The sequence below is a fragment of the Canis aureus genome, chromosome 35, assembly GCF_053574225.1.
Source record: "Canis aureus isolate CA01 chromosome 35, VMU_Caureus_v.1.0, whole genome shotgun sequence".
NCBI classification, from domain to species: Eukaryota; Metazoa; Chordata; class Mammalia; order Carnivora; family Canidae; genus Canis; species Canis aureus.
In genome coordinates, this window is record NC_135645.1 from 8,224,973 (window position 1) to 8,240,546 (window position 15,574).

General features: G+C 41.9%; 1 protein-coding gene across 1 annotated transcript in view; it reads right to left on the bottom strand.

Moving 5' to 3' along the window:
- Nucleotides 1–3,138: 3,138 nt before the first annotated feature.
- Nucleotides 3,139–15,574, bottom strand: part of POGLUT1 (protein O-glucosyltransferase 1) — a 29,535-nt gene continuing 17,099 nt past the window's right edge. Inside the window, exons 6-11 of the mRNA XM_077883798.1 lie at nucleotides 14,022–14,081; nucleotides 11,862–11,961; nucleotides 9,979–10,037; nucleotides 8,785–8,952; nucleotides 5,944–6,000; nucleotides 3,139–5,477 (exon numbers count right to left, since the gene is read on the bottom strand). Coding sequence (XP_077739924.1) covers nucleotides 5,321–5,477; nucleotides 5,944–6,000; nucleotides 8,785–8,952; nucleotides 9,979–10,037; nucleotides 11,862–11,961; nucleotides 14,022–14,081 — 601 coding nt within the window. The 3' untranslated portion in view covers nucleotides 3,139–5,320. The remainder of the gene's footprint in view (nucleotides 5,478–5,943; nucleotides 6,001–8,784; nucleotides 8,953–9,978; nucleotides 10,038–11,861; nucleotides 11,962–14,021; nucleotides 14,082–15,574) is intronic.

A 15,574-nucleotide genomic window follows, 5' to 3' on the forward strand; every position in this document is an offset into this window, starting at 1 on the left:
GCCGGGGGCAAAGGTCACCGGGCGGGGCGACGGCGGAGCCCTTGGAAGACACTTCCGGTTGGAGGCGGGACGACCCTCAGCGGTGCCAACGCCCGCCCCGCCCCCGGAAGTATGTGAGTGGCGGCGGGTGCGCCCCGCCTCCCGCCCGGCGTCCCCGGGTGTCTCCCGGCTTTCTGGGCCCCCGTTCGCCGGTTCCGGGCGGCCAGGTGTCGCAGGCTGACGTACTTTTTAAGTCCTTAAGACTCCGGGGATTCCGCACATTTGAAAAAAAAAAAGTGCAACAGTCGATACAAGTGGAGCGGGGAAGCCCACCTGCGCAAGCACGAGCCGGACCTACCTGTCGCCGACCTCCCGGGCTGCGGCATCTAGCATGGATGGGGCTTGGTGCCAGATACACTGGGGTTTCCAGAACAATTTTTTGAAGAATCAGCTGCGGGTGCGGGGGTGGGGGTGGGGGAGGGGTGTCCTTCACAAGATGGATTTTACCCCCCTTAGTTCACATGCCTGCTGTTTTCTCAAAAGGCAGGACAACTCCTGGAATTGCTATCAGGTGTTTTTCTTGCATATTCTAGCCATAATTTACCTTCAGTACAGTCTCTGCTAACATAGCAGTCGAGGTATTAGTTTTTGTTAAAATGCACGCGTTAAAAAAATAAAAAATAAAATAAAACGCACGCGTTTAAAATATTCCCGAACTAGTTTGTGGGATTTCGTTTCGCTGGCCACCAGACCCAGGCCGATCCCCACCCCTCCTTTATTCCTTTCTAGACGTAATCGAGAACTGCTACACTCTTTAGAAGGATACAGGAAACAGAACTCTGGACTTCGATAAGGCCCGGAGGGGTGACTGACTACAGGGGCTACCTGAATTGGTGACCGCTATCTGGGAGACTGGGTTCCATCAGCTCCCATCGTTATCGCTTACTACATTGCATCACAACTGCCTAATTGCTGATGTGTCTCAGTAGACTAATTCTGAGCTCAGAGGCCGGGTATCTTCATCTCCGTATGTCCAGGACCTAGCATTGGGTCCGGCATATAGGTTGTTCCATAAAGAATTCAGATGCCCTGACTCCTGGCTTTGACTCCAGGTTGCTGCCTACCCCATATAGATAGAGGTGGGCACCAGGATGAAGCCCCACGGCTTTGAAGTCCAAGAAAATGGTGGTGAAGTCTGCAAGTCTACATGTATAAAAAATAAAATAAATGCTTGTGATGATTCCAGAGTCATTCTGGGATGAGGGAGGACTTGCAATTTGGGGCAGGGATGTTGGGCAGTTACTACTTCAGCCATTTTTATACAACTCAAATGTCCCCAGGGACACGCGTACCCTGCAAATACAAATGATGTCTTATTAACAGGCAAATTTCATGAACTCTATAGCTGCCTTCTTTGCTTCTTGGTTAACTTTGGGAGCCTCACTGTAAGGTTCCCTTTACCATCTGGTAGTACCTTGACAAGTCCCCAGAGCGTTGGTGACTGCTCACACTGTTGCTGCGATTCCATCTCAGCATCTCAGACTCTACCTTCTGTCACACTCCCACTTTTTCAGATCCCCAGGTCTTACTTTTTTCTAATCACTAGGGAAATACTCTCCTTACTGTGTGATCTGGGGTCTTCTTGAGGGGACTCAGAACAATGCTAACCCAAAAGGTGTTTTGAGGTTGCTTGGACTACTGTTTAAATAGAGCTCTCTCCTTCCCAGCATGTGCTTTTGCTACTAGAGTAAAGGCATCAAGGAAGGATTTCGGTATAGTCACCACACTATCTGGAACCACCATTCTTCTACCCTCAGCCCTTGTTGCTGAGTTCCGCGCACAGAACTCAAACACTTCTTCCCCAAACATGAATTTTCTCTCAGGAGTCAGAAGTTTCCCTTTCCCTGCTAGGTTCATCAGATACTGCCCTTGCTACATATATATTACAGTTTGTTGTATTATATATGATCATAAACTGTTTTCATAGGTAGAAAAAAATGAATTTTGAGAACTTCTCAGGACCACTTTGTTTACTCGTCCTTCAAAGCACAACTCAGATTTTACCACCATGAAGATTCCCATCTGCACTAGATGGAAATTTCTTTTTCTCACTCTAAATTCACATGGTATGAATAACTGGCCTCCTGATTAAAGCCTCATGTCACCTTAATCGCCTTCTGCCTATGATGCCTCTCGTACTGTTATTTGTTTTTTTCAACTACAGAGCCCCTTGAGGCTAGGGGGCCTGTTGTAAACATTTTCTTATCTCCCACTCTGTGTACAGTAGATGCTCAAGAAGTATTTGAAAAATATTAAATTTTGTAGTTGTAGCCCTCTGCCTCACCCACAGCACATTACCTCTGGATGCAGTAGGATTATCTTAAGTGATGGCATATTTAGATACATGGGAAGATGGATTTTTGTGTACTTCTGTGTGTTCTTGTTTGTAGTCAGTGTAGGGAACTATCCTCTTTGGAGCTGAACCAAAGGAGCCCATTAAATTTTTTTCTCTTGGGAATCTCAGGCTGAGAGAGCCTGAATTCTCTGGAACTGTACACAGCAGCACTCTAGAGCGGTCCAAAATTCTTGTTAAAGTTCCTGGAGTTGCCCTTATTTCTATCCCTCTAACTGCTAGGAAATTTGTCAAGGTTCTTTGAGATGCCTTCATATGCTTCTAATAAGTTCTTTTGAGTAAACTAGTTAGAAGTTTCTGTTCTTGGCAATTAGGAGAACCTGACTACCACAGTAGAATAAGGTTGGATACTGGTGACATCACACAGAGGATATTCTCCAGATAAAGAAAGGAAAGGCATTACTTGTCTTACCCATGTATCCTACTTCATTCAAATAAACTATTCTTTTTTTTTTCTAAGAAAAGTATGACCTTTAGTGCTCTAAGGAGGAAAGGTAAGTGTAGGACCTAGCTAGTGTTTTTTTGTTTTTAAAGATTTTATTTATTTACTTACTTGGGGGAGGGGGTAGAGGGAGAGGGGCAGGCAGAGAATCTCAAGCAGACTCAACACTGAGTGCAGAGCTCGATGATCATGACCCTGAGGTGGTGACCTGAGCCGAAACCAAGAATCAGATGCTCAGATGACTGAGTCACTCAGGCACCGCAGGACCTAGCCAGTGTTAACAACAAACAACAACCTTCAAAAGTTACAGGGATAAAAATTATTTTCAAAAACATACATTTTTCATAGTTACACACCATCCTCATACCACCTACACTGAGGTAAACACATAAGTATAAAATCCGAATAACATTTCCTGAATTTAAATACAAAGATAGCCTTATTGACTATTCAAAAAGCAGGTAAGAATCTGCATTGATCCAACTCTTAGAGTCTTGTCCAGTCCCCCTTAGGAGCCAATGGCTAGGCTAGTCTATCTGTAAATAGGATCTAGTTAAGTCAACTGCCTCCATCCATCCATCCATCCAACCACCCATCCACCCATCCATCTACCCACCCATTCTCCCAATAATTCTTTGTATCTACTCTGTGCGAGGCACTGTACTGGATAATAGAGACATCAAGATGAGTAAAACATGATTCCCACACGTCAAGAAGCCCACAGAACAGTACCAGAAATAGTCAAATACTTGTGGTGCAATGAGATGTTATATAACTCAGGAATGAGCAAAGTTATTTATGATAGCTCCTACCTGCATAGAGGAATGAAAGAAAAGGTTCAGAGATGGGATACCTGAGCTGGAACTTGAAGCAAAATGGGAAATTCCCAGGGAAATGCAGTTTCAGCTCCTAATCCAAAGGACAGAAAATTCTGTTTCTAGTCTAGTGACAGGAAAATTAAAACATGGAGAGAAAGATAACATTACTGGGGCCTCATACTGACAAGGCAAAACTACAGTACAACTCAGAAATCCAGATTGCTTATCGCTAGACTTCTAGCACCTAAAGACATGGTCCCCATGAATTTTTAATACATAGAAACATCTAACTTTCAATGTCTGCCTTATTCTATGCAATGATCTTACCAAGGATATCCAACTCCTCTACGACTGTCCTTAAAATTTTGTGGAAGGAAGTTTAAAAAACCAAATACATTTCTCACTAATGGAATAAAATCCCTGATCTTATATGACTGAACCTTACTCACATTTACTAATTTTGAAACCAACTAATACTGAATGGTTCTTTAAGAAGCAAAGTAGAAGAGTTGATTTCAGTGTGGGAAAGTTGGGCCTAAGGAATGAAATTGATTCTGAGTCCTCTGACTCTATGGGTTTTCATTTAATATTTTTTCTTTATTTTTGACTGTGTTAGGGGAGCATCCTGAGCAATTAAGCTACTATCCAAATGTGTTTTTCAAAAAATGGAAAGTAGAAAGAAGGTACTCCAACATGGATTTGCACTGAAGTATCTTCTCCATCCTCAAGCTGGATGTCTAAGCTCCCAATGTAACATTTCAGAGGTGAAGACTCCTTGAGGTCACCACACACTCTGGAAGCTATGGACTACTGCCAATTTAAAGAGGAAAAATATTAAGGGTGTGCAAGGAGTAAGGAAGAACTGGTTGGTGTTTTATGCACAGTTCCTTTGAAGAGTGAAGACTACTTCCTAAATTTATTAAGAGGTTTTGGTTTTGTTTTTAAATAGAGACCATAAAAACAAGTGTGTGAAGGCACAAAAGGGGAACTTGAAATCCAGTTGCAATAATTATTCATGCAACTGGTCCCTTTCTATGTGGCATTATAGAAACCTCCTGAGTACCAAAAAGCTTATGCTTTTACAAAAGGGAATGGCCACATCACTGCATGGCACAACTACTGCTTCCTTAGACCTTTCAGGAAATGATCCCCAAGAATTTTTCACAAACCCTATAGGGCTTCCTACATTAAAATATAGTGACAGAGATAAAACCTAGAATAACTGCAGAATTGTGGTGATGAAAAAAAAAAAAAAAAGAATTGTGGTGATGAATTGTACTAGTTCCAAATGACCAATTTTCTGCTCCAAATAATGGGACAAAGTACCATCCCATAGACACAGTTAATTTCACAGTGATGGACATACATGTATGGATGGTCTGAGGCACAAGCTGTGATTGGTCTTAAGAAAATAAAAAGAACTGGGTTCAAAACCCACATCTTATGATTTCTGGTCCTTATTCAGCCAAAGCTTTGAGCTGCTTCAGGTCTGTATTATACACATTTTGGATCGTTCTAGAGAGTTGCTCTGGGTGCAGCATGATAAGGAAAACCAGGTATTTGGCTTGATAAAAGTATTCAAGGTATCGTGCCACATTCATGGTAAGCTTCTCACCACAGGCTATCTGAGAGCTGCTGCCAGAGAGAACTGTGGTCTGATGATGATTACTAGAGTTCAGTTTTCAAAATTTTCGGAATAATCTGATCATAGCCTTTCCTTCTTGTTACATTATAGGACAGGAATTTAGAATATTCTGTCAACAGGCTCTCCCAGTAACAGGTGACGTCTTCCATCTGCAAGTGGTTCCTAATAAACTGGCTTCCCCTAGAGACAAAATTAACAAGAACATTTAAAGCACAGCATTTTATAATACTAATAGCTTACATGTGATTGTAATAGCTTACTTTGTGCTAAGCACTGTACAGAATTCTTATGCTTTATATGAATTCTTTTGATTATCAGAGCCAAGCTTATAGTCAGCCTATCCACATACATGCACTTAGCAATACAACTTATAAACTTAATATCTTTTTTCTTAAAAACAAACGTATAAGGAGCGAATGCTCGGAAATTCTGTACTTGTTTAATTACCTCAAAAATTTCAGTCTATTTCTATAAAGGATGGGCTTGGGACATATGCGAATGTGTGTTTTCCTCCAGAACAGCTTTAATTCTGATTATCTCTGTATAGTGAGGATCACCATGATAACAATATTCATATACCTTCAGCTAGAGCGCAAATTGGGGATGCTAAAGTAAAATAAAAAAAGGAAAAATGAACAGAACTTACCTTTCAGCAATTTCTTGAGCCACATCATCATTTGCTTTTACAAAATGCAACAACTCCCTAAAATTGAAATAATTATTAGACTTTAAAATATAGACCAAGCTAAGAAAAAAAGACTATATATATGTGTATACACATATATATACTGGCACAAGAACAGACAAGTAGATCAATGGAGCAGAATAGAGAACCCAGAAATGAACCCACAACTATATGGTCAATTAATCCTCAACAAAGCAGGAAAGAATATCCAATGAAAAAAAGACAGTCTCTTCAACAAATGGTATTGGGAAAACTGGACAGCCACATCAGAAGAATGAAATTGGACCACTTCCTACACCATACACAAAAATAAATTCAAAATGGAGGAAAGACCTAAATGTGAGACAGAAAATCCTAGAGGAGAACACAGGCAGCAACCTCTTTGACCTTGGCTGTAGCAACTTATTAGACACATTGCTGGATGCAAGGGAAACAAAAGCAAAAATGAACTACTGGGACGTCGTCATCAAGATAAAAAGCTTCTGCACAGCAAAGGAAACCATCAACAAAACTAAAAGGCAGTTTACAGAATGGGAAAAGATATTTGCAAATGATCTGATAAAGGGTTAGTATCCAAAAGAACTCCAAACTCAACATCCCCCCCTCAAATAATCCAATTAAGAAATGGGCAGAAGACATGAGCAGACACTTTTCCAAAGAATTCCAAATGGCTAACAGAGACATGCAAAGATGTTTAACATCATTCATCATCAAGGAAATCCTATCAAAACCATGATGAGATACCATCGCACACTTGTAAGAATGGATAAATAACAACACAACAAAAAACAGGTGTTGGTGAGGATGCGGAGACAGGGGAAACTTCTTGCACTATTGGTAGGAATGTAAACTGGTATAGCCACTCTAGAAAACACTATGAGGGTTCCTCAAAAAGCTAAAAATAGGGGACACCTGAGTGGCTCAGCAGTTGAGTGTCTGCCTTTGGCTTGGGGCATGATCCTGGGGTCTGGGATCGAGTGCCACATTGGGCTCCCTGTGGGAAGCCTGCTTCTCCCTCTGCCTATGTCTCTGCCTCTCTCTCTGTCTCTCATGAAGAAATAAATAAAATCTTAAAAAAAAAAAAGCTAAAAATAGAACTACTCTATAATCCACCAATTGCACTACTAGATATTTACCCAAAGGATACAAAAATACAGATTTGAAGGGGTACATGCAACCTAATCTTAATAGCAGCATTATCAACGATAGCCAAACTATGGAGAGGGCCCAAATGTCCATCAAATGACAAATGGATAAAGAAGATGTGTTGTGTATATACAATGAAATATTATTCAGCCATCAAAAAGAATTAAATCTTGCCATCTGTAACTATGTGGATGGAACTAGAGTGTATTATGCTAAAGTGAAATAAGTCAGAGAAAGACAAAAACCATACGATCTCACTCATTTGTGGAATTTAAGAAAGAAAACAGATGAACATATCAGAAGGGGGAAAAGTAAAAAAGGAGTGCGGGAAACAAGCCATATGTGACTCTTAATGACAGAGAACAAACTGAGAGCTGATGGAGGGAAGTGGGTAGGAGATGGGCTAGATGGGTGATAGTTATTGGAGAGGGCCTTGTGATAAGCACTGGGTGTTATATGTAACTGCTGAATCACTGAATTCTACTCCAGAAACCAATATTGCACTGTATGGTAACTAACAAAATTTAAATAATTAAAAATAAAAATAGAAACAGTTCCCTAAATTTGGAAAAAAAAAAAAAAAGAAAGACTATAGACCAAGATCTATGGTTAATCTCTAGATAGGTAGATAATGGATTCCTTCTTTTTTATTTTATTTTTTTTTTAATTTTTATTTATTTATGATAGTCACACAGAGAGAGGCGCAGAGACATAGGCAGAGGGAGAAGCAGGCTCCATGCACCAGGAGCCCGATATGGGATTCGATCCTGGGTCTCCAGGATCGCGCCCTGGGCCAAAGGCAGGCGCTAAACCACTACACCACCCAGGGATCCCCCTTCTTTTTTATATTTTTTAAGATTTTATTTATTTATTCATGAAAGACACAGAGGGAGGCAGAGACACAGGCAGAGAGAGAAGCAGGCTTCCTTCAGGGAGCCTGATGCAGGACTTGATTCCAGGACCCAGGGATCATGACCTGAGTTGAAGGCAGACGCTCAACCACTGAGCCATGCAGGTGCCCCAGATTATTTCTTTTTTAAAGCAAAGATATTAGAGTCCTCACAGGGCCAAAACAACAACAATATCAATAACAAAAGCTCATACATAGTCTAAAGGCAATCTGTTTATAGATTTGGAACATACTTGAGAGAATAGAGAAATGTTCAATGAAACACATAAAAAATCAATAGTGATGAAGTTTCCCTTCTGTCTCTTGCTCTTGCCCCTAGAAGAGGGCATGGGGCTCGCATTCCTGGCCCCTTGCCCTATTCCTGGCCCCTTGCCCTATCTCTTCTTAGCTCCTCCCATCACGTGAGAAAATTAGTCTCCGCTTCAGTGGTGTCAGTTCTCACATTGTATCTGAAAGTCTCTTTGACAATATAACAGCACCTAACATCCCTATCTTTAGTCTTTGAGAGATAAGAGCTTTTCCACTGCGTACTGTCTGAATGTTACATTTCAAAGTAGCATTAGAGCACTTTTTCAAATTAAATCTCACGTATAGCCTAGTTGAATAGCGGCACTATATGCGAACCAAGTAAGAAAAAAAATCTTTCAAGAGAAAAAGTCACCAGTTGTAAATGTCCTACATGGCCGGGGCCTGAGAGGCAGATTGTGGGCATCATTAGGCACTCTGCTTGGAGGAGAGCCACTCACTGGACATTGGAGAGATCTGTTTTGACTGGGATGTAGTGGACCCATGGCTTCAGTTGTGGATAGAAGAATTCCAACCACTCATCACCAACATGGAAAACAAGTGAACCACACAGGAAGAGGTGTTTGAACCGGAAGCTTGCAGCTACACCTCGAAAATTAAATAGATACCTGGGAAAGAAAGAGCAAAATACACTTGATACTATACGTCTGCCACAAATATGATCTTTTTTCTTTTTATTCCCTCCTCCTCTTCTCTCTTTTTATGATTCCTCTCCCTCCCTTTCTATTTTCAGCTTTCTAAGACACATCCACATGTCCCTGCGGGTTTCCAGGGCCTATTGCCTGTTTTAGGTAATGTCAGGGTGAGGGGAGCAAGGAGGATTCTCTCTCTAGACAGACCCAGATAGCCATGAGCTGGGTGCTAGACAGACATGTTAAGACTCAGATGGAGACAGTATCTTAGGGCTTTTGTACAAGATTTCCTGGGCTTAATCTCTTTAATGAGTCATGGCTCCCCAAAACCTTGTTTTTCCCATAAGGTACCCCACTGAAAGCCTCCGCTGTTCCCTGTTCCCTCTTTTTCCCAAGTTGGAAGAAGAGAACCAGGTATACACATCATCAACCTTCAAAGAAATACTCTCTGGAAAAAAGCTATCTTAGAACATTTTCTTTTCAGCATTTCTCATGTACCCCCATCTCCAGCTAGAGTTGTTTCTACCCTATACTTCCCACTGTGCAGTGTAATCAGCATTCACCTGAATTCCCCCACTTCCTCCTGCTAACCTGGTTTTACCTGCTCACCTAATCCTTAGTCCTGACATTGAATTATAATATTTCAGTTACATATACCTTATTCGTTTTGAAATGTAAACCCTTACTAACTTGATACATACTTCATCTAACTTCACCTCTTGGCTGGATGGGGTGTTGGAGAGAGGGAGTCCCACCACTCTGCTTACTAGCAGCAAGGTCTATGGAGGCTGGGACCATTATTATCATTGTCCTACATACAGTTCCCACAGAACTCAGGTGAGAGCCTCGTGCACATAGCATAGTCTCAGTAAACAACAACCAAATGAAGGAACAGGACTTTGATAAACCCCACCTGGGTCCTAGTATTGAAGTTCTCCCCCAAAGTGAAGCTACTCCAAATGCAACAGGGAAACCAAGAGTCAGGAGTCCTGGAAGTCTTACTTGTATTTGCAGTGATCCACAAGATGAACATCCTTAGCAGCTGGCTTCCCCAAGGTATCCTTCAAGCAAAAAGAATGTTATTAGTATTGAGAGTGGTCGTATTGATTGAAGACCACTCACTGCAGCAAGCATTGTTAAGCATTCCATCAACATGACCTCATCTCAGCGCCCTGAATAAACACATCCAGAGACATTATTATCTCATTTTATAGATGAAGGAGTCATGGCCTTAAAAAGCTGGAGGGCCCTTGCTCAAGGTCATGTGTGCCTAAGTAGAGGAGCAAGGGTTTTAACTCAGGGCCTGTCTGATTTTAGAGGTTAAAGCTCTCAGAGCTACATGGATCCTTCTCTGTAGTTAGAGGTCCTAACTTACAGCATGTTTCACTCTGTGTAAGTTATACATACAAGGTGGCTGGTGGGCTTAGAGGTGTAACCCACACACGATTTTGTTGGGGATGCAAAGTACTTAGAAATAAAAATTCAAACCATTGCCAACACTCATAGGTGGTAAGATATTTCTTACAAAAATCCAGATTTCCAACTTTTCTCATAAAAAGAAAAAAGAAGATCTGGTAAACTGGACTCCCAGTCCCTTGGCAGCAATCACTGGACCTCTAGCATTCTCTCTTGATCACTCCTGTGGCCCTCAGGGGCATTTGAGTTTGAGGCCCCGCCTCCCCCCCCTTCCCAGCCTCCATCTATATTCCAGCTATAAACGTCTTAGTGAGGGAAACAAGTCTTACTTGCTTTCCCAGCTTCCCACAGTAGAGGCTGTGCTGAATGGATACGTTTTTTCATATTTTTATTTTTTAACAAAATTTCTTAAAATTTCATTTGCTCCTGTTTGATTAAAAGTATCAAATAATACATCTCAGATATGCTTAGTTTTCCCACAAGTTTAAAATTTTTTTCCTTATTATCCCCATATAGTATATGGAAATTTCAAATGAGGACTTTTAAGGCTTAAAGTTCTTTGAATAAAGCAGGAAGTCACAGAGGTTAAGAGAACAGAGATGAACTCCAACCTGAAGGAGCCAGTCATTGCTGGCTTCACCCTACAATTCACCTCTCTGAATCCCAATTCCTCCTTCTGACCTGGTTCTACCTGTTCACCTAAACCTTAGTCCTGGCATTGAGTTATAATATTTCAGTTTCATGTGCCTTATTAGTTTTGAAATGTAAACCCCTGTTTTTAAACAAATGAAGATGCCTGGACATCCCCAGAGACTCTGATTCATTTGATTGATGTTTTTAAGCTCTCGGATTAGATTGTATAGTCAGGGTTGAGAACTAATAGTTTAAACCAGGGGCTGGCAAATTACAGCCCAGAAGCCAAATGCTGTGGCCCACTGCTTGTTTCTGTATACAACCTATACAACCTATACAACCTATAAGCTAAGAATATTTTATGTTTCTAGTCCTTGAAACTACCTAAGGAAGAATATTTATGACATGTGAAAATTACATGAAATTCAAATTTCCGTGCCGTAGAAAAAGATTTACTAGAATATATCCAGGTTCATTCATTTATATATATTCTGCAGCTGCTTTCACCCTGTGACAGCAGAGATAAAGAACTACAACAAGACCATACAATCCACAAGGCCTAAAATATTTACCATCTGGCCCTTTCCATAAAAAGTTGGTTCCTCTGGCTTAAACCTTCAAAGTGGTTAAAAACTACTACTCATAATATGGCCCAGAAGAGCAACGTGAATTTGAAAAATAATAATTTACAAATATGCTAATACTAGTTTGTGGAACTTTCTCTACATTCCTCTACTGCTGAGAGAGAACCTAATCTGGAATTCTACCCAGGTGGCAATTTCTTTGAGTAGGAATGTTCCCTGCTATGATTCTCTATTCAGACAATTGGTGATTACTTTCATAGATTTCCAGGCTTGGTTTTTGGTGTATTCTGCGTCAACAAGTTTTGGATTTTTCCGAGATAGAAGAATGAGAGGATCTCGTTCTGGACTTGTCCTATAAAAGAAACATGTGATATAAAACAAGGTATCCTACACCATAATACTGTTCCCAATCTCTGAAAGGTAAGCAGTAATTGGATCAATGCAATGACTGTACACATAGACAGATAACTTATTGGTTATTTTAACAGCAGAGAAAGGGTGTACTGGGCTCTGCAGCATATTGGTGTTCCTGGCTGTTCCCTACTTTACCTTTCAGGGACGGAGAGTATTGGGCCCTTTTTTGCTTGCATCTAATCTTTAAGATTATGTTGTTCTGGGCACTACAGGCATATTCCAGGGAATGAGTTCCCTGTTAGCAGGGTTCATGTAGCCTCTATAATCACTAGTACTCATAGCTGTGTGACTAGGTAAGCACCAGGCCTCACCAAAATAGCTACACAACCTTTGTTGTCTGTGTTCTATACAGTCTAGTATGATATTTAAATTAAAAAAAAACTAAAAGGCTTAAAAACCTGAAGATTATATGTAGAAAAAGTCCTAGTTATGGTCCAAGTAGCAGATGGTCTTGACATTTGAGGGGCCCTGGACCCTCTGTGGACCACTCTCTAGAAAAGTGTCCATATCCCCACATATTTTATAGGAAATCCTAGAACTCTTCAAGTCCACACACGGGTCCCAGGTTAAGAAGCTGTGATCCCAAGATCTGAGAATCAGAGACATTGATAAGGATCAGTAAGCAGTGGCTGCTGGGCCCATCTGCATTCTCAAGTTCACTGCCCAAGTAGAGGGTGTGCAAGGACTGACTAGGAAAATGATAAAACCCTTCTCCCTCTTTTGTTCATCTGTACAGCAGATATTAGTCATGTATCTGCATGCTAAGTACTGTTCTTGGCACATGGGATGTGGGTCTAAGCAACATGGAGAGGGTTCTTGTCCAACATTTCCCTCTCCCTCTTCCTCCCTTTCTCCCCTTTCCGTTTCCAGCAGTCTCAGTCTCTGCTCTCCACCACTATTTGGCAGCCAAATGACCTCATGAAAAAGGCAGTCAGAGGTGCCAGGTAAGGGTCTGCCTTCAGCTCAGGTTATGATCTTGGGGTCCTGGAATTGAGCCCTGCATCAGGCTCCCTGGTCAGTGGAGAATCTGCTTCTCCTTCTCCCTCTGCCCTCCCCACCTCCCTCCACTTGTTCTCACTCTCTCTCTCTCAAATAAATGAATAAAATCTTTAAGAAAGAGAGAGAGAAAGGAAGAAAGGAAGAAAGGAAGAAAGGAAGGAAGGAAGGGCAATCAGGATATCTGGTGATGGTTCCTGCTCTGCCGTTAACTAGCAGAGTGACTAGCATAGGGCCAGGTCAGAAGCTCCCTGCAGAGAACTGCATCTTTGAGGCAAGAGGACAACTCAGCTGTTCTCTTCAACATATACTCAATGCCTAATACACTCATGGCACTCTGTAAATACCTGTTGAAGGACTAGATGAATGAACTTTACTTCTTTCAGTTCCGGCTCAATTAAGAGTAATTTGGGTGAAGGGTGCCTGGGTGGCTCAAACAGTTAAGTGTTCCACTCTTGATTTCAGCTCAGGTCATGATCTCAGGGTTTTAAGATCAAGCCCTGAATCAGGCTCTGTGCTGGGTGTGGAGCCTTCTTAAGATTCTCTCTCTCTCTCCGTCTGCACCCCCTCCCCTGCTCACATGCACATGCTCTCGCTCTTTTTTTTTTTATATTTTTATTTTATTTTATTTTTTTAGTTTTTATTTATTTATGATAGTCACAGAGAGAGAGAGGCGCAGAGACACAGGCAGAGGGAGAAGCAGGCTCCATGCACCGGGAGCCCGATGTGGGACTCGATCCCGGGTCTCCAGGATCGGGCCCTGGGCCAAAGGCAGGCGCCAAACCGCTGCGCCACCCAGGGATCCCGCTCTCGCTCTCTTAAAAAAATCAAAAAGAAAAAAGTGATTTGGGCAAATAATCTGAGTTCTTCTCTAGTTTAAAATTCTATGATTCCACATTTGCTTTAGTTCTTCTAGCTTTCTCCTTGAACTACAGTTTGTCACACACTCAAAATTACTTATATCTTACAAATATCTTGTAAAATATCAGAAAATACAGTCACCTTGATCCTCGGAAATATGCTGTAGAATTTTTCTTTTTCCATGGCCACTGTGCTGCTGACCTAAAAACAGATTTCAATTAGTTTCTATATTTTTCTCTTAACTATATGAGGATGTGTTTTAACCATTTCTTTTTTTTTTTTTTTTTTAAGACTTTGTTTATTCATGAGACACACACACAGAGAGGCAGAGACACAAGCAGAGGGAGAAGCAGGCTCCATGCAGGGAGCCCGACGTGGGACTCGATCCTGAGTCTCCAGGATCACACCCTGAGCCAAAAAGGCAGATGCTCAACCACTGAGCCACCCAGGCGTCCCGTGTTTTAACCATTTCTGAAGATTAGTTCGGAGCTTTAAATTTTTAAATAAGTCTGCCCCAGGCTCTCAAAGAAAAAGCCCTCAAAGACATTATATTCCCTTTTGTTTTTACTTCACTCCGGAGATGCTAGCCAATTATCTACAATCCATAGCTCCATTAATAAGTTAACAATACTGAAAGAAAAGTTCCCAGGGCACTTGTGTAGCTCAGTCAGTTGAGCATCTGACTCCTGATTTCAGCTCAGGGTCATGATCTCAGGATCCTGAGACTGAGCCCCACATCAGGCTCCTTGCTCAGCGGGGAGTCTGCTTGAGATTCTCTCCCTCTCCCCCTGCTCAGGCACAAGCATGCACATGTGCACTCTCTAAATAAATAAACAAAATCTTTTTTAAAATTTCCCAAGCTCTAAATGACATGTTTATTTTATTTTTTTTTAATTGTGTTTATTTGGGCAGCTCTGGTGGTGCAGCGGTTTAGCGCCGCCTGCAGCCCAGGGCGTGATCCTGGAGACCCGGGATCAAGTCCCACGTCGGGCTCCCTGCATGGAGCCTGACTCTCCCTCTGCCTGTGTCCCTGCCTCTCTCTCTCTGTGGGTCTCTATCCCAGTGTCACATAGGGCTGTCAGAGACATCTGAGGTCTGAATGGAGGCAGATTTCTCCCTCAGGTAAAGGCATCTGAGAATGCCATACAGACTGTTCACCAACCACTAATTTTCTCTCTTCAGGAGTGCCAAACATGCCCTACTTTCAAGTTATCCTGGGGCTGCATCTCTCCAAAGCCCTTGGCTGTTCCCTCCGCACGTGTCCGTAGCGCGGCCGCAGCCCTCCAGCCGGGGCGCGGGCCGCAGCGGAAAGTAAATGACATGTTTAGAGCTGTTAAATGCAATACAATGAAGATTTCTTCTCTACTTTTAGAGTGCTGCTACCGATAAATTTAACAGGCAAAGAGAACTGCAGAAAAAATCAGAAATTGATTTAAGGGGAAGAAAACAAATCACTCCTTGACTTCGTGTTTTGGATACACAGGCAGTATCACCAGACATTTGTCTGATATTGCAAAGCACCCTGATATTCTTGAGACTATACTAAGTGCTCCACCAAAGTCCCTGAAACTGAGGTCTCAGTATACATTTCCATGACCAGCTTTCCTTGCTGAAACTGCTAGCTGACAGATGCATCATTTTTAACTTCCTTTGTAGGAACCCTGCACAGAAGTTGCATAGTGTCTTCCTTTGAA